We start from the raw sequence: 25731 nt of genomic DNA, 5'->3' as shown, positions 1-25731 counted from the left end.
CACGTTTCACAAGATGGCATTAACCACCATTTTTTTAAATTCTATATCAGGGAGGCACTACTAGTCATGTTAAACATTAAAAGGCAGGTTAAAAGGTATGTCACTTTATTACATTTAATCTGTTTTCAGGCAAGAAAATTCAACCATTAAGATTGCCAATATCTGGTTGGATTGTTAAAATAGTTTTGGAGATGACAAACAGCCTTAGACAAGGAATAAGAGATACATGGATGTAGATTTGCTAGTACATGATGCAAAAAGGACTCCACTCTCGAGTATAAAATCCCCTGGATATTCCGGCAATCTGCAGCTCCGTTTAGGCACATTTACATGATTAGAAAAAGGTAAAAGAACTCCGGTTTCGGCTATAGCGCATTTGTTACAACTTTTAGGGCCTAAGGATAAGGGCTATTCATGTGTTGGGAACTTGATATACCAAAAACGAAGGTTATACACTGATTTGCAGAAGTCTCTTTCCCAATGTTAGGTCCGTATTGTGACTGACAAGGAAATTATAATTCCACCGTTTGGCCACAACGAACATTTGCTTCCAAGATTAGGCGCGTTCACACCGGAGTACTTTTACCCGTATTTTTCCCGTTTAATTCCGTTAGTGCCTGGAATTTTGCGTTCACATCAAAAAGAGAACTTAGTTCCGAGAACTTTTACTCCCATTTTCAGTCCCTGCTAGAGAGGTGGTACTTTCCTGGGGAGAAAAAAGTACCAATTTCGACTGGCTGGGCGAATTGCCAACCACGCCCCGTAAAACTCTGAAAAGTTTTGTGAAGCCGCCATTGTATTTGCTGGCATTAGCATTAGCATTAGCCCCGTGCACCAACGGAGAGAGAATAACTTATGGCAACACAAAAAAAAACATGGGAGCGGTGGAGATGAGGAGGTGTCGGCGGTCTGGCGATTTACTCGGAAGGCGTAAGTACAGCAAAGTCAAAGCACTTGGTGTGAAAGCGGCTCTTGAGACATTCCCAGTCGTAGTAGTCAGAAGCAAGATATTAGGTTTAAAACAGCTGTTGCTTTTTAATTAGTCTGTGTACTAATTTGCCTAATCTTAGTGGGTCTTTACACCACGATGGGAACAACAAGGGAACAAATGAAACTTTTAGTTTCCTGAAAAGTAGCTTGTAGGACTCAAAGTCCGAGAACTGTTGTTGAAAACCTGGCTTTTGCTCCAAATAGGGTTTATTTTCCGGCTGATTTTGACACATTCACCCTTCTCCCCTCACATTTTAGTGATGTCCATAGAGTCGTGAATGTCGATCACCTGAAACCCGAGGTTGTCGATGCCCAACTTCTGCTGTTTGTCCTGATTCTCCTGATTGTGACTGTTGTGGTTTTTCTGGTCTGCGTCCGTCTCAAAGCAGTGGACGCAGTGCGGCGTTGTGACCCGCACGCTTTTGGAAAAGTTTGAGAAGTCCACCCGGTACTTTCCCGTCTTGGTGCGGGAGATGATGGGCAGAAAGCTGAACCCCCACTGGATCTCCTGAGGGATGTAGGAGGTTCGGACCTGGCAGGAAGAACTAGTAGACTCTGCTGTCCCGTCCAAAAAGACCACCAACTCAAAGTCCTGGTTGGGGAGAGAGTCCGCTGAAAGCTCGTAGAACGGACTGGAAGTGTTAATCACATGGTACAGGGTCAAAGGGCAAACAAAAAACAAGTTATCCTTTCCACTGTCCACCATAAAGTCAATATCCACCTGATCCAGAATGACGGTGTCTCCATCGGGAGCGGTCGTTGTCCTGAGCAGCTTTCCGTAAATCTGGCTGCCGATCAATAACGTCTTTCGTAGATTTGCGACTCGTAGCAGAAGACACAGACTTCCTTTCTTCAGGCAGATGACGGCCGTGTCGCTGAATGTGATGCTCTTCGCCCGTCTTTTGGGTAACGAGATCTTGGCTAATATGACGCCACACATGAAGCAATTGATGAAGACGCCGATTAGAGATTGGATGATGATTAGAGCAATTGTTCCGGCGCAGTGTCCGGTTAACGCTCTACCCCCGTAACCAATGGTGGTTTGAGTCTCCAACGAGTAGAGAAACGCCGTCGTGAGACCGTTGACGTTATCGATGCACTGCACATGTCCGTCGGTTCGGTTCTGCCCCGTCAGATCCCCGTTGCTCTTTGCGATCCAGTACCACAGCAGGCTGAAGACGAACCAGCTGCCGGTGAACGAGGCCACGAACAGAAGCAGAACGAAGCGCCAGCGGATCTCCACGAACGTCGTCCAGAAGTCCAGTAGGTACGCAAAGTGGTTGCTGTACTCGATGTTGCCGAACTCGATGTTGCAGCGCCCGTCTTTGGTGACCAGGCGGGTTTTACGGCCTCTGTGTGGAGCCGGCTGGATGTGACCCTGGAGCACCTGGAACATCCTGTAGAGAGAGAGAGAGAGAGAGAGAGAGAGAGAGAGAGAGAGAGAGGAGAGAGAGAGAGAGAGAGAGAGAGATAGAATATAAGAGAAGGTATAGATATGAGATATATCTAGGAAGAAGAGATGAGATAGAAGAGAGAGACTATTAGTATAACTGTTTTCTCATCAATATATCACAGGTTCCCAGATATATACAGTAGAACCTGTCTCTGATTGGCTGAAACAACACAAACAGATTCAATGGGCAGCAATTACCCATAATCCCCTTCATGTTTCAGCCCCGTTTCCAAAGTGCTGATGTCTCTGTCTGTTACTTTAGATTGAAAATAAGGAGCCACTCCCCACGCCCCTCTTGAGAGAGATTGGTTGACAAAAATGAACTCATGGAGGAGATTCAGGTGAATAAGGTGGGGGGGGGGGGGGGGGGGGTTACCTGTGGTTGTTGATTGCTTAATGGTTACTCAACGCCAAAAAAAAATTATGACATCATAAAGTGGCCAAAATCTGATCAGGGCCTCATTTGTCAGACAGGTTTTTATAGAAATGGATCAAAAAGAGAGAGAATCTTTGTTTCCTGAAAACTTTCAGAGTCTCTTTCCACAGAGGGGACACATGTTGATGTAGAAGAGACATGAAGAAGAGGGGACACATGTTGATGTAGAAGAGACATGAAGAAGAGGGGACACATGTTGATGTAGAAGAGACATGAAGAAGAGGGGACACATGTTGATGTAGAAGAGACATGAAGAAGAGGGGACACATGTTGATGTAAGAGACATGCAGAAGAGGGGACACATGATGATGTAGAAGAGACATGAAGAAGAGGGGACACATGTTGATGTAAGAGACATGCAGAAGAGGGGACACATGTTGATGTAGAAGAGACATGAAGAAGAGGGGACACATGTTGATGTAGAAGAGACATGAAGAAGAGAGGACACATGTTGATGTAGAAGAGACATGAAGAAGAGGGGGCACATGTTGATGTAGAGAAAACGTGAAAAAGTGGATTTTGCATAATAGGTGACCTTTAAGTGGGAAGTCATTCTTCAAATTTGCCTCAATGAGGCATGTGGTGCAGTGGGTTGTGCGTTGGTGTTGGGATCAGGGGGTCACAGGTTCAAATCCCACTGCAGTCAGCATGTCGTTGTGTCCCTGAGACACTTCTCCCCAAAGTTCTCCTGTGGAGATTGCCCACAGTACTGAGTATGTAAGTCGCTTTGGATAAAAGCGTCTAACAAGTGACATGTAATGTTCACTATCTGTTTACAACTCTCAAAAGTGATCTGTTTCATTCTGAAAAGTCAGCTTTTTGTAGACCATCATGGCTCAGTTCAAAATGTTGTTTCAAAACAAAACTCATCTTTTCCGACATAATTTGGTATAAGATGATTTGCTACCACAAAGGTTTCACTGTTTGTTCAAACAGAGACTGAAGTGTCATCCATCTCTGGTTTTGACGCCAGGTGCTATTTATATTAGCATACCTGCTATGCTCTGACTAAAGTTAGATTTAGTAAAATATAGATTTGTATAACTTTTATTTTAGTTAGGGTTAGGGGTTAGTAGTAGTCTTACTTAAAAACTCACAAGGTTTTTATGAGTTAACTTGTCAAGCAGTACACAAACAATGTTGGTGCTTGTAGATGTTTTAAAATCTAACAATAAGCATGTTGATGTTGCTGCTGTTAACACCTAATGTTGTTCATAAGCATTTTAGGATATCATTACATGTGGCAGAACTCACGCTGAGTTGGTTTTAAGTCTTTTCATGGGATTTGTTGACAATAACTCAGAATATCATAAGCTTTTATAATTTAACAATGGCTCTGATGAAGAGTATGTGTCCGTCAGAGCATGAGAATAAACAGTCAGTCATTCCCCTTATTTTCCATTATATTGGAAATGCATCCGTTTAGTGTGGATTTACAACAGGATAATGCAGGTTATTGTTTCACCTGTTTTACCGTGCAGCTTGAACCATGTGGTCCACTTTAATCCTTACATAACACACTAAAGATTTACACTCAAGAAGCCTTTGTTTTGAAAAGAAAATGGTACTAACATTTGAAAAAAACATATTTTTGGATTTAAAAGTTGTTAAACTCTAAGAATGAACTCATTTAAAACTAGATATGTATTCAACAGTTGTTGGTAATAGTATAATGATTATGACATTGCTCCTTATGAAGTACATACTTAATACTTTTCATCATGTTGGTGCTTGGCAAACTAAGAAAACTGCTTGTACTCGTTATTTTCCCCAAGTTTCTAAGCATTGAATTTCTCCAGTTCTTTGTTTCACATAATTTGCAAAGCCCATTTGAAATATTCAGCCACAGTGAGCAAACAAGAGAAAGTTAACAATCACACAGTATGTAAATTATAAAGTAACATTCCTCTAAGAAGCAGTTATCCTAAAGTAAAAGCATGCGTATCATTTCTGGGTTGTTAGAAATAAAAACATCTCAAACTTTTGCACACAAAACCTAAAAGTAACCATCCATCAATCCAGTTAAAATAAAGCGTATGAAAGTGTAGTTTTCACCGTACCTGCTAAGTGAGACCATGGGTCCAGAGTGCTCACTCCGCTCTGACGCCTTTCTCTTCAGCGAGTGGCCATAGAAAGATTTTAATCCACAGTGAAATGTCCTAATCCCAGCCACATGCCGCCGTGTACACTGGAGAGCTCACAGTGACTGCCTCCATCACCAACAACTTTAATATTAATACAGAGAGACATTTAACATGAGAAGAGGGACACCTTTCTGGATGCATGCATTGAAGGAGGCTGCAGATGCTGTGTTTGTTTTCAGCCCTGAGAACATTTGGGGTTTGCTTCGGGCCTCCACAAAGAGAAATCCCTCAATTGCATTTCCCCATCCCCCCCTTCTTTCTGCATTCGAACCTGCCTCACATTTGCATCAAAATGAAAAGCTGCAGGGAAGAAATGTCTTTGACGTTTTCTCCTATAGCCGCAGGAGGAATTCTCTTTGTGGAGGATCTTTCCAGGAACTGTAGATAATAAAAGAGACTAGGGGGACGGTCATTGATCAGAAGCCCCTCAGAGTGGATAGAGATGCCATTAAGGGAATGTAAATGAAGCAGGAGATGGATGGAGATGCAATCTGTGGCTTTCTGAAAGACTAGTTCAGCTTACTGTAACTTTCTGCAAACCAGTTTACTCATTTTAAAGACAGAGGAATAATCACCATGTACTTTGATAGTCGCTTAATCGCTATTTTATCTGCAAAACTGTCAGAAAATGCTGTTTTAAGCCTCTTAAATATGTTGACTATGATATTAAAGTGAAAACATCTTTGTGTTTTCGGCTGACCAAACTGGGATTTACATTTCACAAGACTAAAAATAATCACCAACTATTTTGAAAATAATTTTATCATTATTTACCCCCCCAAAAAAATAGCAGATATTTAGAATTTAACCAAAAATGTTGTGCATTAGTTTGGACATTATTTGATTCACCCCATGTTCTCCTAACCTTTACAAGAGAATGGTTTCACAGCAACAAACTACTGTAGTCCTTTCATGATATTAAGGACAATGTGTTTTTAGAAATTGAATATGCTTGCTGGTTATTTGTTTTAATAAATGTGAAATGCAGAAATAGCCCCCTCTAGTGCATAATATTCAAACACTAAATCACATACCTGTAGTGTTGTATATTTCTCTATCTGTAGTACCAAGCAAAGCAGTAAAAGCCGGAAATGGTTTAAATCTCCTGTAAGCAACTAAATGCCTAATTGTAACACCTAATTTTTTTATTTAAATACCACTATTATAAAGACATTCATAAAAAAACATTAACATACAAAATAATGAGAAAAACTTCAATCCAAATGTGAAAATTAAATTCTCAAAAGTAAGACCATTAGACAAAGACAATATTTATAAATTACAAGTCAAAAGTAGACCGTAAAAACCGTGGAATAATGACAAATGTAGCATTGTTTGAGTACTGAAGGTATTCTTTTGAAGAGCAAAGAAATATATATGCTGTATATATATATATATATTAGGGCTGTCAATTTAAATTAGTTATTCACAAAGCTTGTAACTATTTAAATAAACAAATCCATTAGATTGAAAGCCCTAATATATATATATATATATATACACACACACACACACATAGGTATGTAGGTGGAAGCAACCAATCACAAGGTCTGTAGTTCGATTCCCAGCCCCTTCAGTCAACGGGTGTTTCTCAATGTCGAGGACGCTTCCTTGGTAGGACATGTCTTCCGAGTCACTTCCTTCAGAAGCGAGGCAAGAATCCTTCCTAGCCTCGAAAAACGAAGAATGGTGGAACAGGCTAACGGGTGTGCGTCATATGCGAGGCCCCGCCTTAAATGGAGCGCAATTTCTGCTAAAGATTTTGGGAAATTGGTCCGTGCGCAAAGCATTGTGGGGATTTTAAGACCGCGGAGGATACACATGTGCAGCCTCGAAATTTCCCGCAACGAAGGACGCCGGCCTCGGTAGAATTCCAAGCATCCTGGACATTGGAACAGTCCTTCGGCAGGACTCGATGACGTAGCATCCTTGAAATAGTGGCTCTGGAGCATCCTTCCTCGACATTGAGAAACACCCAACATGTCCATGCAACTTTGGGTAAGAAACGTAACCCCAAAATAGCTCCTGATGGCCAACGGTGTGTGTCAGAGTGTGTGTGAATGAGTAGGTAGCACCTTGCATGGCAGTCCTGTTTTATATCCTATATGTTGCACTGTTGGAAGAGCCATATCTACACTTTAGCTAATGACATGACAATAAAGCCTTGAAACTTGACCTCTGAATGAATGTGTGTGAACGGGTGAATGCTGACTTCTGAAGGGGTCACAAACACTGTAAAAGAGGCTACATCAAAGCAGTCCATAGCATGTGTAGATATAATGTGGTTCTAGCAGCGGTGTGTTGGGTCCTCTACACGATGTTCCTCTCCAGCATGGGCTCCTTTTCGATGATGCGTCTGAAGCCCAGGTTGCTGAGGTCGATGGAGGTGAAGTTTCCCTCCATGATGAGTTCAGCCACGGCTCGACCCACGGCGGGCGAATGTTGCAGACCGTGACCGCTGAAACCCGTCGCAAAGAACATGTTGTTGATGGACGGGTGGAGGCCGATGACGCCGTTCTGATCGAAGGTGTTGTAGTCGTAGAAACCCGCCCACGCACTCGTCACCTGAGGGAGGAAACAAGGGGGGAGGAAGGAAGGGGACATTAGTACACAACTCTGATCATGCTTCTTCTTAATAATACAAACATAACGTCAAAGAAACAAGAAGAGAAGAAGTACGTTTTATTCTCTGTCAAAGCGTATTTGAGTTTTTAGAAAAGCGCTATATAAGTGTCCTGTATTATTATTATTATTATTATTAAGGCTGCAGTAATACACAAAATGTATTTCATAAAAATATAAACATTCATATTCTGAAAAACCTATGATTGAGACGGCATTGCCACGCTTCTAATATTTATAATAATACAAGTCATCGTAATAATAATAATAATAAATATATGTACTAAAAAATCGTATACATATAGATAATACTATTAACATGACCTATATACTGTATAATGCATTTTAAGGTATTATTAAAATGTAACTGAATTAGGGTCATCATCTGAAATTGATCTGCAAAAGCAATTTTGCAAGTAATTAAGTCCAGTGGGCGAGCATAACAAAGATATATATTCTTTCCACACCGTACCTTCAGCTTCTCTAAAGCCGGGACACGAGAGGCGAGGTGGGGCCAGACCTTCTCCTCAAAGAACTGGTGGTCCACCTCCAGGTCACTGGTGTCCGGCTCCAACGCCTACACAGGAGGGAAAAATACATATACAAAATGTTAGCACGTTTCCGATTATTCTGACAGACCATGAATGCAGCACAAATGCCAAATTCCAGAAGTGTTTGTGATTTGGATCCACTCCACGATATAATCGCCCTTGACACACTCTTTTCTACCAAGATTTTCTGCCAAGTTTTATGAAAATTGGGTAAGTATTGAGTCCGTTATCATTCGGAAAAACGTCAGAATTATGGGAGAAACAACTAAAACACAAGCTCCATCTTTCCTTTCGCCAATCAACCCAAATGGTTATTTGAAACATCAGTATTACCCAAGAGTTTTATGGAAATTGGGTAAGTATTTTGTACGTAATCATTCTGAAAAAGACCAGATTTATGGGAAAATTGGGGGGAAAACAACCAAAAAAACTGACACTCAATCTTTCGCCAATCGAGCCAAATTGGTATTACCCAAGAGTTTCGCAATCTATGCAGCCATAAAAGATATTAAAGCTAAGTGTGTACAACACTTTTTGTTTTGTTTCACACACCTCCTCTGGTGAGGTCCCAGCGATGTAGTTTCCTCCCAACCCTTCCCTCCTGAACCAAACTCCAGAGTAATCGATCAGGAAGGGAGTGTCCAGACCGGGGCCGTCAGGACAGTTCAACACATATATGTACCTGCAAACAAGTAATATTACAAAATATATAAAGTTATATCTACAAATTCTTCCATACAGTATATGTGTACCTGCCTCTGAACGTTGCTTAAGGTTTTTCATGCAGTTAAAGTCAGTTTTTCAGGGAATATTTGGCATAAAAACCGTAAAAATTTAAGTCTTTCTGCTGTTTTTTCAGGTCAGGGTTAATCCGCTTCTCTTTGGAGGAAGAGCTCCTTCAGGCGGCATGAAGAAAGATTTAGTGACGGTTTAACAGAGAAAGCTGTGAGGTGGTGTAGTGCAAAAGAGATGACATGTATTCAAAATGAAAACAAATAAAAATATGCATCTTTTTGTATATGTATATGTTTTTTTGTAAGTGTGTACCTCTTGTTTATGTAAATAAACGTGTAATTGTGTTTAGAGTAAGCAAAAATAAACAGTATAAAGAGGAGAGTCTGCACTATAAGGCTTAATAATAAGTAGTACTAGTAGATACAAAAAGAAATGGGAAAATAAATACTTAAAGGTGGGGTAGGTCATTTTGGAGAAACCAGCTCGAGTGCGCTAGAATCTGAAAATACACAGCCGGAACAAATCTCCCACTTCCTCACAGAGCCCCTCCTCCAACACACGAACGCGCACATGACCAATGAGGGCAAGTTTGTGCCCAGATGGAAGGCTGACAGGCAGGTCGGCCATCCAGTTACTTTAGCCGGCTCAGATGATTGGTCGTGCTTTTTACAGCGCCACAGCTTCCACAGATGAGATTTGTTTATGTATTTTTTGTCAAAGCACTTCAGATATTCATTGCTATCGGGATGTTAAGAGCATTCCATGGAATATAACAACAAGTGTATCTCGAGCCGAGTTTCCAAAGTGCTGATTCTCTGTCTGTTACTTTAGATGAAAATAAGGAGCCCCTCCCCACGCCCCTCTGAGAGACATTTGGTTACAAAGAACTCAATGGTGCTCTAGGAGGAGGTTCAGGTGATAAGGGGGGGGGGGGTTACCTTGGTTGCTGATTGGCTAATGGTTACACAAGACAAAACATCGTTATGACATCATAAAGTGGCCAAAATCTGATCAGCTCATTTTCAGACAGGTTTTTATAGAAATGGATCAAAAAGAGAGAGAATCTTTGTTCCTGAAACTTTCAGAGTCCTCTTTCCACAGAGGGGACACATGTTGATGTAGAAGAGACATGAAGAAGAGGGGACACATGTTGATGAAGAAGAGACATGAAGAAGAGGGGACACATGTTGATGTAGAAGAGACATGGAGAAGAGGGGACACATGTTGATGTAGAAGAGACATGAAGAAGAGGGGACACATGTTGATGTAGAAGAGACATGAAAGAAGAGGGGACACATGTTGATGTAGAAGAGACATGAAGAAGAGGGGACACATGTTGATGTAGAAGAGACATGGAGAAGAGGGGGACACATGTTGATGTAGAAGAGACATGGAGAAGAGGGGACACATGTTGATGAAGAAGAGACATGAAGAAGAGGGGACACATGTTGATTGTAGAAGAGACAGGACATGAAGAAGAGGGGACACATGTTGATTGTAGAAGAGACATGAAGAAGAGGGGACACATGTTTGATGTAGAAGAGACATGGAGAAGAGGGACACATGTTGATTGTAGAAGAGACATGAAGAAGAGGGGACACATGTTGATGAAGAAGAGACATGAAGAAGAGGGGACACATGTTGATGTTAGAAGAGACCATGGAGAAGAGGGGACACATGTTGATGTAGAAGAGACATGAAGAAGAGGGACACATGTTGTGTAGAAGAGACATGAAGCAAGAAGAGGTGACACATGTTTGAATGTAGAAGAGACATGAAGAAGAGGGGACACATGTTGATGTAGAAGAGACATGGAGAAGAGGGGACACATGTTGATGTAGAAGAGACATGGAGAAGAGGGGACACATGGTTATGAAGAAGAGACATGAAGAAGAGGGACACATGTTGATGTAGAAGAGACATGAAGAAGAGGGGACATGTTGATTAGAAGAGACATGAAGAAGAGGGGACACATGTTGATGTAGAAGAGACAGGAGAAGAGGGGACACATGTTGATGTAGAAGAGACATGAAGAAGAGGGGGACACATGTTGATGTAGAAGAGACATGAAGAAGAGGGGACACATGTTGATGAAGAAGAGAATGAAGAAGAGGGGACACATGTTGATGTAGAAGAGACATGAAGAAGAGGGGACACATGTTGATGAAGAAGAAGAGACCTATGGAGAAGAGGGGACACATGTTGATGTAGAAGAGACATGAAGAAGAGGGGACACATGTTGATGTAGAAGAGACATGAAGAAGAGGGGACACATGTTGATGAAGAAGAGACATGAAGAAGAGGGGACACATGTTTGATGTAAGAAGAGACATGAAGAAGAGGGACACATGTTTGATGTAGAAGAGACATGAAGAAGAGGGGACACATGTTGATGTAGAAGAGACATGAGGAAGAGGGGGACACATGTTGATGTAGAAGAGACATGAAGAAGAGGGGACACAGGTTGATGAAGAGGAGACATGAAGAAGAGGGGACACATGTTGATGTAGAAGAGAGATGAAGAAGAGGGGACACATGTTGATGAAGAAGAGACATGAAGAAGAGGGGACACATGTTGATGTAGAAGAGACATGAAGAAGAGGGGACACATGTTGATGTAGAAGAGACATGAAGAAGAGGGGACCACATGTTGATGTAGAAGAGACATGAAGAAGAGGGGACACATGTTGATGTAGAAGCGACGTGGAAGAAGAGGGGACACATGTTGATGTAGAAGAGACATGAAGAAGAGGGGACACATGTTGATGTAGAAGAGACATGAAGAAGAGGGGACACATGTTGATGGAGAAGAGACATGAAGAACAGGGGACACATGTTGATGAAGAAGAGACATGAAGAAGAGGGGACACATGTTGATGTAGGAGAGACATGAAGAAGAGGGGTACACATGTTGATGTAGAAGAGACATGAAGAAGAGGGGACACATGTTGATGTAGAAGAAGACATGAAGAAGAGGGGACACATGTTGATGTAGGAGAGACATGAAGAAGAGAGGACACATGTTGATGTAGAAGAGACATGAAGAAGAGGGACACATGTTGATGTAGAAGAGACATGAAGAAGAGGGGACACATGTTGATGTAGGAGAGACATGAAGAAGAGGATTTTGCATAATAGGTGACCTTTAATATACCAGTTGAGTGAATACTGACCTTTTGCGTGGCTCCACAGGAAGTGAGATTCCCAACATGGCGGCCAGTTTCCCAGAAAGAGCTCCGGCTGCGTTCACCACCATAGCGCATTCAATGTGCTGATACTCCAGACTGTTGCTCACCTGCACCTGGTCAAACACATTATTACATTTCATTTCATTTTTATTTGTTCCGTTCATGGTATGCACAACTTAAAGGTGGGGTAGGTAAGTTTGAGAAACCGGCTCGAGATACACTTTTTGTTATATTCCATGGAATGCTCTTAACATCCCGATAGCAATGAATATCTTACTTAGCGTTCGTGTGTGTTGGAGGAGGGGCTCTGTGAGGAAGTCTGAAGGAAGGGGCAGATTTTTTCGGCTGCGTACTTTCAAATTCTAGCGCACTCGAGCTGGTTTCTCCATTCTTACCTACCCTACCTTTAATCGATAACAATTTGATCACACAAAAAAGGAGTTGTATTATTTTTTTTGAGCATCTTCTTCAAAAACTTGATTGTGAGAACTTGTTTTTTTCATATTTACTAGGAATACTGATTTGAAAACGTTCTAAAACTTGATTAAATTGTCAATCCTGTTCTTGTGAAGAAGAAGAAGAAATTCAGTTTCCACTCTGTCGTGCACACACATGTTACAGGGTTAGGTGTCTTGCTCAAGGGCACGTCGGCAGTGGCCCAGGAGGTGAACTGGCTCCTCTCCAGTACCAGTCCACACTAGGGCTGAACGATTAATCGATTTTGAATCGAAAACGCGATTTGAAAGCCGGCGATTTTTTTTTACATTTTTTTTTTCTTTTCTTGTGTGTCAGTCATCCACACCAATCAGAAGTGCTGTGCTCCACATGTACCAGCCATTGTTAATCAATCAGAAGTGGCCCATGATAGAAGGTGATAGACAGATTGATCCAATCACCTGCCAAGTATTTTTGAAAGTGCCTGCCCTTTCCAAATGGCTTCCAATGGAGCTTTAGATGGTTTCTGAGTCAGGTTAGTAATGCTCCATCACATGTTTCTATTACAGCGTGAATCTTAAACTGAAGCTTGACTTTAAAGCAACCCAACGGAAGTTTCATGTAAGTTTAGTTTTTTCACTCGTAGCTCGGGCTGTGGGGGTGCTAGAGACAGGAGCACGTTGATGCGACCTTCCTAGCTGGAGATATGGCCGCATTTTACAATAAACTTACGTTGGGTCGCTTAAAAACAAATATCGCAATTCGAATCGCAATATTTGTCAGAAAAATCGCAATTAGATTTTTTCCCAAAATCGTGCAATAGTCCACACTCCGTATTATTTGGTCCAATCGTGACGTGAACCGGCAACCCTTCGGTCCAAAGTCCAATCCCCTACAGACTGAACCACTGCCGCTTGTGAACAACATGATAAGCTGAGTTTAGTAAACCAATACTTAATTGTTATATAAATGAAGTCTGTCTGACAACAGGAATAAAAAAGCAAAGGAGTTGTATTCTTTAAAAAAGCGCTATATTAGCATCTGCTTCAAAACCGGCATCTTTGTGAGAACTTGATTTTTTTACATTTACTAGCAATACTTATTTAACAACTTTCTAGATATATAAACATATATAAAAAACATGTCTATGAAGTGTTTCAAAATACCAAACAGATCACCCATTCTATCCCTCTATTTCACTTCCTGTTTCAAAAGTGCTGATTTGGGTATAAAGCTTTAATAAAAATAAAGAATTGATCAAAAAAAGGGAGGGGTCTGAGCTCATGCGGGACCCGGCAGCTACTGTCTAAACTAAATGCTGCCGTGATGAAACGCCATATCATGGATTATCAAGGATTCTCTCTGAAACAGTTTGGAGCTCAAAGGCTTCCTCTCTTGCCGGTTATACCACAAGGTAGGGCTGCACGATATTGAAAAAAACTGACATTGCGATTTTTTTCTTCCCCTGCGATATATATTTTGCGTTTTTTTTAACTATATTTAACCGGATGAAGGATTTTAGTCGTCTGGATCTTAACTGATTGACTCATCATACCTTAAGAAGTCATGATCTAATATGTCATGATAATGCATGTTGCTTACCCTCAAGTAAGGGGGTTCATCTGTGAAGAACCTTTTTGTATCCAAAATAGTTCCAGATGGCAGATGTTGCTTTTCTTTTTGGAAGTAAATCTTCATTCTCGCCGGTATTGTCCTCCTGTGCCTCGCTCATTTTTTACCGGTGTTTTAATGGTCTGCAAACTAGCGGGGTGGAGCCTGCTGTGATCTGATCTAGAATGATTGTGATTGGTGGTTTGCTGTGCATGCAGGGCCGGCATGTCACTCACTCAAGAACCCCTGACATGAGAGCCGCGCAAGTTTTCCTTTTGTAGCAAGCAGCAAAATAATTGTAACATGAAGTGTTTGAGTTAATTTGCCTACTTAATATCGCACGTCCTAAAAAATAAATGAAAAAAATATATATATTATAAAAAAATAAAATAAAATCGCAAGTCCCTGCGATGTGAATATCGCGCATGCGCATATCGCGGTTATCGCCATGACACGATATATCGTTCAGCCCTACCACAAGGTGAGTTCCTTTTGACTTCCTGCTTCTTCACACACATGCTCTCCAGTACAGGTTAGCTCTGAGTGTTAGCGATGCTAATGTAAACAAAGACCATATTACGTCCAAAACAGTCGGGCATTGTTTCTGATAGCAACGTTTCTGATTGGGCCGTGGGTCCACATTTCAGATATTATATCATATCGGACGCAAATCTGGATCAGCTCCGTGGTTCCCCGTTTTTAGAGATTTGGGTACGGAGGAAAAGAGAGAGGGGTTTATTTCCTGACGCTGCGTGAGTTCCCCGACACACCGGGGACACATCTTTATGTATAAAAGACATCAAAAAGTGCATTTTGCATGATCGGTCCCCTTTCAATGATGAAAAACTTAGATTAAATTGTCAATCCTGTTTTTGTTAAACTTGTGAACAACATGATAAACTGAGTTAAGTAAAGCAATACTTAATGTTTGTATATTAAGCAAAGAGAACTGTCACTAAACGTTGATGAATATTTAAAATGGAGATCTTTGAATTGAATATTTTATTTATTTGTTGGACGTCACAAATCTTTGTAACATTGAATTTAAACACCAAGGTGTAGCCACACTTACTTTGACAGATTTGATCCTCCTTTGAACCACTTGATCACCTTCAGTGGTTATAGCAATGTTTGATGTGTATTTAAAATCTGTGGAAGAAATTAAAACATTGATATCAGTCAAAAAATACCAAAAACATAAAAAAATATATATATATTGGTTATCTATACAATACACCATTTTAAATATTTAGAAATAAGTTAGAATACACTAGATTAGACCCAACTACAACAACTAAAACATTTGATTTTATATACATTGGACAAGTGTGGAAAGTAAGGCGTAATACATTTTTTAATTCAAGTGTTGAACCAGACCGGTGTTGAAAAAGTTATATATAATTAACAAGTGATTCTTTAACAAACTTAAGGATAACAAAGCCTAAATAATCCACTAGATTAGACCAAACTATACCTACTAAAACATAAAAAGAGGATTTGATATACATGGGAAGGTAATGTGTAATACAAATGTTAATTAAAATACAACATGTTGAACCAGCCCGGTCTTACTTGTGTTGAAATACCTTCAGTTATATATAATAAATAAGTGATTCTTTAACAAACTTAAGGATAACAAAGCCTCTAGTATGCATTAGGGATGGGAATTTGAAAGCAAATGTATATTCGACCCCCCAAAAAACGGTTAACCGAAATGTACATATCCTATAAAAAAAAAATTGAGTAAAATCTTTTTTTCCAGAATTTTTTTTTTTACCCAATTTTTTTTCAAGAATTTTTTAGAAATACATACATGTTCAAATAAGTGTAGAAACCAAGTCGAATTTGTCAAATGTATTGAACTGGTGATCACAGTTTGACAGCTATAGGCCTACAGCTTTCATGTGTGGAGGCGATTCACAATCAGGCCAGCTGTAGAGAAGACCCTCTCAGCTGGAACGGAGGTTGCGGGTATAGCAAGGTATAGCATGCATATATAAGTTTAATTTGGCATAGTTTGACCTCTACACCGCACTCACTAACCTGGTCGAAATATTTCCACACATTACTCCTTTTTGACACCATGTCTGTTGTGTAGGACTCGAGAGTGTAAATAATTACCGGACTATGACTGGTAAAATATGTTGAATACCGGCAAAACTAAATCTCTCCTGTCAAAATGTCTATGCACTTTGCCGCCACACACGGTTGCCAAGCAGCGCTTATTGTTGTTTAGGCTGGCCACTCATGTGTCGCGAGTGTTGACAGGGGGCGGGGGAGCACGCTCATGAACTGTTAGCGCCGGAACCTCGCAACGGCTGCGGAGCTCATTTGCGCCACATTTGGGCCTAAGATGAGGTTTGAGTCTGCGTGATCTGCGTGTAGGGAGGGGCAGCAGCCATATCATTAGCTAGAGCTAGATCTGATGGATTTGGACATAAACGCGAGTGAAGTATAACCGGACACGAGAGAGAGAGATCAGCACCTGCAGCTCTGCAAGGGACCGGTGAGCGGAGCAAAACACACCTTTAGACGTCACCTAACACATTTAGCTATGGCATAGTCGTATATATATACATTGAATTATTCAATTTGATAATATGTAATCAACTTAGGCATCACTCCCAAAAAAAAAAAAAAAAATTAATAAATATATTCATAACTCATATTCGAATACATTAATTATTATTCGAATACCTGAATAATTTCGAATATTCGAATATTCGATTAATCGTTCCCATCCCTAGTATGCATCAGTCAACCCTCTCAGTAAACACAGAGCTGAACCACAGATCAAATGCACGCTGAAGGCTCTTTGAGCAGGTTTTCTCTCACTGATTGTGCTGTTATGTTAAATGTTTGTTTTTCATGTATCGTGTCTTGATATCTGTCTATGTTGATGTTACACATGGAGCTGCTGTGATGCAAGTCAAATGTCAGACTTGATCTGACGATTAAAGTATTATCGTTCACGTATCTATATCGTGATGTTTCAGTTTTAACCCCTCACCTGTGACCTCTCCGATGCACTGCTCCGCCCCCAGAGAGAGAGCCTTCCTCTTGAAGGCCTGCAGCAGCGTCCAGGGGTCGAACCAGCCCTCGTTCTCCAGCCCTGGAAGAGGAGGAGGAAGTACTTTTACTTTAGAACATGTAGTAATATTACAGTGTAGGAATCAGGATCAGAGTCGGAAATACTTTATTTATCGCTGGGGGAGTCATATGGATATCGTAACAGTCGCTCGATTTTGAATTTGAGAAAATAATGAATCAATTAAACGGAAACACTTCTTGAATTATACTATAACAAGTCCTGCTTTCAACATGTTACTTAAGTGAAAGTATTCATTTCTTCAGGTTTAATCTAAGTTACTTTTAATGACATTTGGCATTTGGTTTGTTTAATATTGATGTTAAAGATTATTTTGAGATCTCCAAAATTAAAATATATTAAAGGTCCCATGTCATGGCCATTTCTACTGATCATGATTCCATTGTTGAGGTCTACTAGAATAGATTTACATTGTTCAATGTTCCAAACTCACATTGGTTTCTCATACAGCATCTCTGTATACTATGTGTATTCACTCTCTGTCCTACACGGCTTGTTGGAGCTCCTGCCCCTCCCCCCTCCCTGTGAGCCCACTGTGCTCTGATGTGTGTTTATCTGTTACAATTAGGGCTGCTCGATTATGGCAAAAATCATAATCTCGATTATTTGGGTCAATAATTGATATCACGATTATTAAAAAACGATTAACCATGTACTTTGAAAACATCCATTTATTGAAAAGAAAAATGTGAACAGTATGTTTTTAACAGTTGATTACCCTGAACTTTAAGTATAATTCAACTGAAAAACCAATACAAAAAAATATATATATATTAAAAAAAATAATCGTTTTATTTCGATTATGTTGTTTTCATAATCGTTGCAAGCCAAATTCATAATTGTGATTAAAATATGATTAATTGAGCAGCCCTAGTTACAATGCCGTTTGTTAGCAACCAGGACATGTCACCAGTAATGACAAACAGATGACAATGCTGCGTGGGGTCTGGGTGCCGTGTTGGCGGGACGTTGCGGGGCTCGCTGCTCCGCCTTTTGAGACTCGAGGAGCGGACAGTGTGAGCTGGATTACTGGTGTCGTTTCCTGGTTGCTGCGTGGGGTCTGCGAGACAGCGAGACATGGCGAAACTCAGCCTGAGCACACCAGTGGCGTAGCTGTGGGTGGGCCCGGGTGGGCCTGGGCCCACCCACATGCGCGTCATAGCGCAGAGCCGGGAAGCACAGAAGGAAGTGCCACAAACTGCAGTTCATCTAGTGGCCGACAGGGGATGGATGCAGAAAGGAGTAATTCCCATAGACCCCCATGTTAAAATGCCCAACTTTACAGCAGAAATAAACATGTTTCTAGCCTGGATCCAATAAAACGTATTCTGGATATAGTTAGATTCCACCTTCATGACAATGGAATAGGGAGTGCATTTTTTTACCGTGAGTTTTTATAGTAAGTAAAGTAACTTTTGCCGTGAGTGAATGAAAGTATTATTTCTTCTTGAGGTCTGCAGTTTAGCGTGTACACATTTGCTGAATATGAAAACACTCAGTGTGTGCCCACTGTGCGACTGTCAAGGATAAACAACCTGTGGCCCCCGATATATGTCGTATGTATTATTGCTACACAAACATTACATTGCAGTTTAAGTGTCGCCAACTCCATTTCTAATATGCAAAAGACAGCAAAATGCGATTATTTTTAGTATTTTAGATCTTTCCAATCCAGTCGAGAGATCTCTCTCCCCCGTCTGTGTGCGAGGGGGCGGAGCAGTTTACACACACGCAGCTGCTACATGCAGCAACACACACACACGGAGGAGATGGCGGAGAGAACGCGCTCCGAGGTGGTTAAACTATAGCCGTGTCAATGTGGACAATACTCGTTACCAACAGTGGAATAAGAGTTTAGCATGTAAGGGCGGTAACACGAGCAATGTGTCTAAACATTTATCAAAAGTGCTCCACATCCAGACGGAGGAATGCACCGCGTTCGACTGTCTTTCTAGTAGCTCTGTAGCCCCGTCCACGAGTAACGTTTCCACGTCAGGTGTTATGTATGCTAGCAGCAACACACGGAGTTAACTACATGATACAAACATGGGTTAATGATTAGAGGAAACTGAGTTATTTATTTTGTTAAAGTTTCAGCTATTCTGTCATCACATTATTTAATACGATTTGTTAAAACACTGTTGTTTCTTTTGATGTGAAATATTATTTATTTAATTTAAATAAAAAGCAATGTTAGTTTTGTTCACAATTTGTTTAGTTAGTTTACCTTATTTTTTTCTCCAAAAGAACCGATAAAAGTAATGTTAAAGGACCGGATTGATAAGCGCTATCGATAAATGTAGTAGTACCGTTAAAACCTTAACGATACCCATCCCTATGTGGATGTCAGTTTTACATTCTGAGGCCGCCGTGCATGTTTTTTGTTTTCACTGCTAATGTATGCTTATGTTCTATTAGTGCATTAAAAAATCATTAAAATCATTAATGAAGTTTCAGCTCAGACCCCACGCTTAATATGTCTCGCCCTGGCCCACCTACATTTCTCCAGGCCCACCCACACAATAATTCCTGGCTACGCCACTGGAGCACACACACGTGAGCTGCGGCTGAGAAAAGATACGGCTGAGTGAGTGTGTGTGTGTGTGAGGAGCTCCACGGATTGGTCCATTTGGATCGTCATTACGTCGCTTGGTTCCCGGAGGAAAAGAGAAATGTCCAACGAGGCGTTCTGGAGCAGCATAGACAGGTCTTCTCTGTGTTAGAGTTTTACTCGCTACACTCTACTTCCCTTGTTTTGTAATTTTTTTTAGACTTTTTAAAATATTCATTAAAGACATTTTATTATAATGGTTATCAATTATTTATTTTTTAAAATCAATTATTAAAAGAATGGCTTTTAAGGATTTTTCACAAGTCTGAAATGATGGCATATCATAAATACATACAGCATTATAAAGAATACATGTGAAATCAGTGTATTAAATTCAAATTAAAAACACATTTTCTTATCAAATCTGACAATAACCAGCTGAGATTAAAATGTTTTAAGTTGTCTTATTATGTCAAACACGTTGTAGTGATTATGTATATTATAATTGTGTCACTCACCGTATGAAGCGAGCGCGACACCGTCTGTGTTTATCCACGGAAACTTCTCCTTTAACTGAGTCGCAGAGAGAAGAGAAACATGGGCTCCGAAGCTCCTACAGACACAAAAATAACCATTTATTTAAAAAAAATAACAAATATAATTGTGCCTTAGAGCAGTGATTCTCAAATGGGGGTACGCGGACCCCTGGGGGTACGTTGGGGTACTGCAGGGGGTACGTGAGATTTAAAAAAATAATAATAATAATAAAAAAGGTTAATTAAAATAATAATCTTAGTAAAATAAGTAAAATAGAAAACACAATTGTATATAAAACCTTCCTAGAACCACCAAGGGGGTCCTCATATAAACATGTCAAATGTGTGTATTGTATTTTATAGTTTTTCACAATAACATATTACTTAAATTGAAAAACTCCTTGGAAAAAGTGTTGTTATTTTTCTTCATGCATAAAATGAAAATATCCTTAGTTTGTTGTAATGCATACCACGAAGGAGTTAATACATCACACACTGAGAGAACATCACTATATTGTAATTATTTATATAGGCTTTTTCGATCAAAACATTTCGGGATCGGTCAGGGGGTACTTGGCTGAGAAAATGTTTCAACGGGGGTACATTACTGAAAAAAGTTTGAGAAGCCCTGCCTTAGAGCTACAATTCAAAACTACAACTCTGGATGAAAGATGGCCGACACCTCTGGGTTTTGTAGTTCTCCTCCATGATGTGAGCCACTTCCTCGTTGGCCAGGAAGAGGTATCCCGAGTGGTTGAACTGGAGGTCCACCGGGTCTTCATTCAACACGTGGAGATGTTCCTGAGACGCAGAAAAATCATTTACAAACTAAGAAAATGAAAAATAACCGAGAGGAGATTTAGATAATATTAGAACATTAAAAAAGTCTATTTTTTAGGCACGAATATAATCTATACGACAAATTGAAAATAAAATGCAAAAAATACAACAGAAAATACTTTTTGATAATATTAGAAAATAGGAAAGTTGTCATTTTTGAAGAATATTTTACGCCATGAATTGAACTAATGCACTACCGAAAAAAGGTAGATGGGACACTTAAATTAGTATAGAAATACCCATTACATTTGGGAAAAAACGGCATTAAATCTAATTTATTAACCAATAAATTAACATGTAAATAATTCAAAATGTAATTGTTTTAATCGTAAAATCAATTAGCAACCAAATTTACATTTGTTGGCCCTAAATTGAGAATATTACATGAGCTGTTTTGAGGCCATAAAGAGGCATACAATTAGAAGATCTTGCCTAAGTGTTTTTATACCCGTCTTATTCTTAACTTGTTATTATTTCTGTATTTTTGTCTCTTAAAGTACATTGCATACCGTGTTTCTCTTGCATGTTGAATTGCCTTAGTGTTGAAATGTGTTCTGTCAATAAACTTTAACTCTGCATATTTACATAACAAAAGGGACTGTGACATTCAATGATTTAAAGGGCCTGTAGTTCATTGGCGTTGAGTGCAGACTCGACCTACATTGATGTTCTTCATGAATTGAGCGGAGGCCATGGAGAGGCAGATGTTCTCGGGCAGAGAGAACTGCTGTCGGATGCCTCCTGCAGAAAGCACCGTGGAGGCCTGCGAATACTGCGGAGAAACAAGAAGGGGAAGCTTTGAAGATTACAACAAGCTGCTGTGTGTTATGTTTGGGAGGATTTTAGACTCTGTTTGAACCTACAGACGCTCTTGTATCTTGTCCTTTTAGTGTCAACACTCAGATATATTAAATATTTTTCTTCTTTGATTAATTGTGGTATTACAACCTTATTTCTTTTCCCCACTTGCAGAGAAATTCCCTCTCAAATACAAATGTTTCAGGCATTTTTGTCCAGAAAGTTTACCATAATTTCACTCATCTAGGAGCTGCTGCAAGTTTAAAAAGAAAAGGTGATTTATTTGTTGTTTCTCCTCCAATCGTTTCATCCTTCCTTATTGCAAACTATTCAACATCCAAATGGAGAACAACTAATGTCTTGAAATACCAGATGACAATAAGATACGAAAAAGAATAAACACTAGTTTGTGTGAAATTAGAGAGAAAATGAAATTCGCCAAGAAAATTGCGACAGAAACGATACCGGCAAGAATGAATAAGTAAAGGCGATGGCCTGATTAAATTATGCAATGTACTATACTATAAATGTACAAAGTATATGTTGTTCTTAAAGTTTGCCATTGTTATTGAATTCAAGCGATTGTTTGTTTTATATAAGTGTATTTTTTAACTGTGCAAAACCCATTAAATAAATCATACTATAGGATGCCTTGCAGCATGTTTGAAAATGTCCATCAAGTGGTTTTAAGCTATACATACTGTTGGATGCTTTTTAAAAGATGTAAACAACAATGCATGGTAACGGGTCTCTCCTGGTCTCTCACCGTTGGGTCCTTCTCCAGCACCACCACCTTCACTCCTCCTCGCTCCCTCTCCTTCCGTTTGATCCAGTAGGCGATGGACCAGCCGATCACGCCCCCCCCCCACGATCACAATATCCGCCCTCTCTGGAGGGAGACTCTGGTCCATCCCCAGCGGGCTCCAGCCGCTCCCCGGCAGAGCGTCCAGAGCCTTCTGCCTCATGGCCGCCAGCTGGACCTCCAGTTCTGAATCAAATCAACGTTTATTAATATAGCCAAAACCCAGAGGTGGTAGAAGTACTCAGATCAAGTACTTGAGTAAAAGTAGAAGTACTCAGGTCTTGGACTTGAGTAAAAGTAGAAGTACTCAGGTCTTGTACTTGAGTAAAAGTAGAAGTACTCAGATCTTGTACTTGAGTAAAAGTAGAAGTACTCAGATCAAGTACTTGAGTAAAAGTAGAAGTACTCAGATCTTATATAATGTTCCTCAAGTAAAAGTAGGAAAGTATTCTCATCAAAATATAGTGAAAGTAGCGACAGTAAAAGTAGTCGTTGTGCAGATTGGTCCATTTCAGAATAATATATATGATATGTTTTATAATGATTGATCATTAAAGTGTTCTCAAAGCTGGTAAAGGTGCAGCTAGTTTGAATGACTTTGTATACTGCAGGGTAGCTGGTGGATTTACTCCAGGTGGAACTAAAGTCTGATTTAACACTTGGTTATATTTCACATCATTCATCCACATCTGTGAAGTAACTAAAGGTATTACATGCATGTAGTGGAGTACAAGTACACCATGTACCTCTGAAGTGTAGTGGAATAGAAGTACAAAGTAGCAGACAATGTAAATACTCAAGTAAATGTCAAGTACTTGAGTAAATCTACTTAGTTACTTTACACCACTGTTGACTTCTCCTGGTAAATGGAGCAGCTTTAAATCTACTGTAATGTTAGGATAAGCAGTGGGGCTGAATCATCATCATTTGGCAGATTTTGAGTCGCACCAGACCAAAACTTAAGATCTTTTCTCTACAATTCGGCTTGTATACATTTTTTATTTTGACTTCCTCTTTTAACTGGGTCAGCTTTAAATCTACTAAGGAGAAGCAGTGGGAAATGTAAATGTTATTGTTGACTAACTGTTGCTTTAAAGCTTATATATGCATGCCGATGTGTAGAAATACATTTGATTGTTCAACAGAGGATCTTAGATGTGACATACAAGTTTCCTACATTGATGAATTAACAAATAAATGAAGGATTGGAGGATTTCTGACTGAGACTTCGCTAGCTTTTCTGATGATTACCTCTCGAAAACTTTCTCTGATTTACACATTTTGAGAGAACTAACTGTTTCTTGGACAATTACATGTATGCCGAATTGTAGAAATACCTTTAATTTTTTAACAGAGAGCTTCAGATGTGACATATAAGTGTCCTACATTTGTAGATTAACAAACAAATACATAATGTGATGATTTTTGGCTCTGATTTGGCTTGGATTGATGACACTTCCTATAATGTCCCCCTACCTTTAAAGAAGTCATCCCGGAGAGGTCTGCTTGTACTCAGGCTTTTGCATAACGTTAAATGTCCATACTTCCATGTGTTTGGTTGTGTCACCCGTCTGGAGGAAACTGGAAATAATCCATGTGCTTTCCGCAGATGCACATGCACCCTTTGCCACGTTGACATTGCTGCAAGCTAACTATCTAAGCTAGTTTGCTAACAAAACAGTAAAGCGCCAACAAAAACAAAAGCAATGTGAGAAATCTTGCATGTCTCTGTTTTTTAAAGTGACTGTCCAGACAACTCAGTAACCTGACAGCGAGGTCGAATAAAAGTCAAAACAGACAAAACCGGGAAGAGAAAACGCCGGTTTCTGGACGGCCTTCAAAATAAAAGCACACATTTGGATATCAATCAGAATTCATTCATTAGTCCCACAGAGTTTAGTTACAGCCATAGGCGTCATTTGAGCTGGGGACTCTGGGGACATCTCCCGAGTCCACACCATTTTGTAAAAGTATAACTTATAAATGTTCTGAGAAATAGCGTGCATTAAGAAATCGAATAAACAAGAAGACTGATTTAGTGTCAAGATGTGCAATTTGGACATGTTAATAAACTTTAATAGAAAATGCTGTGCAGCAGCAGGGCGCAGGCACTGCACAACAAATAATTCCTCCTGACTCTAAAATTACCCAAAAAACATGCAGCAATGTTGTTTGGCCTATTTGCCTGATGTAAATGTTGTCTTTTTGTTTTATTTTCATGTCAGAGAGTACCAGAATCCGGAGTTAAAAACAAAGATATATCCAGTAACACGCCTCAAAACAGAGATTTATACGACAGTGAACAGTAAAAGTTTGGACATGTCGTCCCTTTCTTTTATTGCATTTGCTGAATTTTTGTGAATATTCAAGCAAACTTTTCATTTTTTAAATTATGTTTTATGGCCAGACAGATTTGTTGTTAATATACAGCCCAAAATGTTCTTCCAGAATGAGGATTTTAACCAATGTCTCACAGTGATCTGGATATGGACTGCCTGCTTTAACCACTGAGCTGCAGCAGCTCGTGCAGGCAGGATGGATTTGAAATGACTGGAAATGATGTCCTTTTTTTTGTTTCGTCCCTTGGAAGTAGGGGGTGTCCCCTTTGGACTGGCAAGGACACAAAATCTGAAGACACACAAAAGTAATAAAGGAAATGAAAAAATAAAAAATAACATTTCCATGTTATTTTATTTTGAAAATGTCTCACGGAACCGCATTATATATCACTGCATGCTTGATGCTGGTTGGTTACAGGGGGCAGTGGCTCGTCATGTGATCGTGGAGAGCCAATCAGAGGCGAGATAAGCATGCTGGGTGCATTTTCCCATAGATATATAAACACTAGATGGCTCCGTGAGTATATTGGTAACATTTCACATTTGAAATAAATAAATAAATGTAAGATTTCCGCACTCTCGCGGGAATAT

General features: G+C 39.9%; 2 protein-coding genes across 3 annotated transcripts; both read right to left on the bottom strand.

Annotated features, from left to right (window-relative positions):
- Positions 1 to 88: 88 nt before the first annotated feature.
- Positions 89 to 5220, bottom strand: kcnj1b (potassium inwardly rectifying channel subfamily J member 1b). 2 transcript variants are annotated; one of them, XM_034224375.1, is made up of 2 exons: positions 4940 to 5220; positions 89 to 2387 (listed from the first exon to the last, which is right to left on the bottom strand). In XM_034224375.1, exons 1-2 carry the CDS (start codon positions 4954 to 4956, stop codon positions 1238 to 1240), a joined length of 1167 nt encoding a protein of 388 aa, XP_034080266.1. In that variant the 5' UTR covers positions 4957 to 5220; the 3' UTR covers positions 89 to 1237. The 2 variants fall into 2 exon arrangements, with proteins under 2 accessions (XP_034080266.1, XP_034080267.1); XM_034224376.1 differs by lacking the exon at positions 4940 to 5220 and adding an exon at positions 3415 to 3923.
- A 1058-nt stretch (positions 5221 to 6278) lies between these two features.
- Positions 6279 to 24583, bottom strand: foxred1 (FAD-dependent oxidoreductase domain containing 1). The gene is given in 12 exon segments (XM_034224377.1): positions 6279 to 7588; positions 8118 to 8222; positions 8749 to 8878; positions 12105 to 12232; positions 15238 to 15314; positions 17176 to 17277; positions 20344 to 20438; positions 21044 to 21162; positions 21863 to 21973; positions 22766 to 22864; positions 22866 to 22987; positions 24278 to 24583. Coding segments are annotated over 12 exon segments (1506 nt in total). The 5' UTR covers positions 24441 to 24583; the 3' UTR covers positions 6279 to 7333.
- Positions 24584 to 25731: the final 1148 nt, after the last annotated feature.

Source organism: Gymnodraco acuticeps, unplaced genomic scaffold (assembly GCF_902827175.1).
Source record: "Gymnodraco acuticeps unplaced genomic scaffold, fGymAcu1.1, whole genome shotgun sequence".
NCBI classification, from domain to species: Eukaryota; Metazoa; Chordata; class Actinopteri; order Perciformes; family Bathydraconidae; genus Gymnodraco; species Gymnodraco acuticeps.
This window is presented reverse-complemented; position numbering and strand designations above follow the sequence as displayed.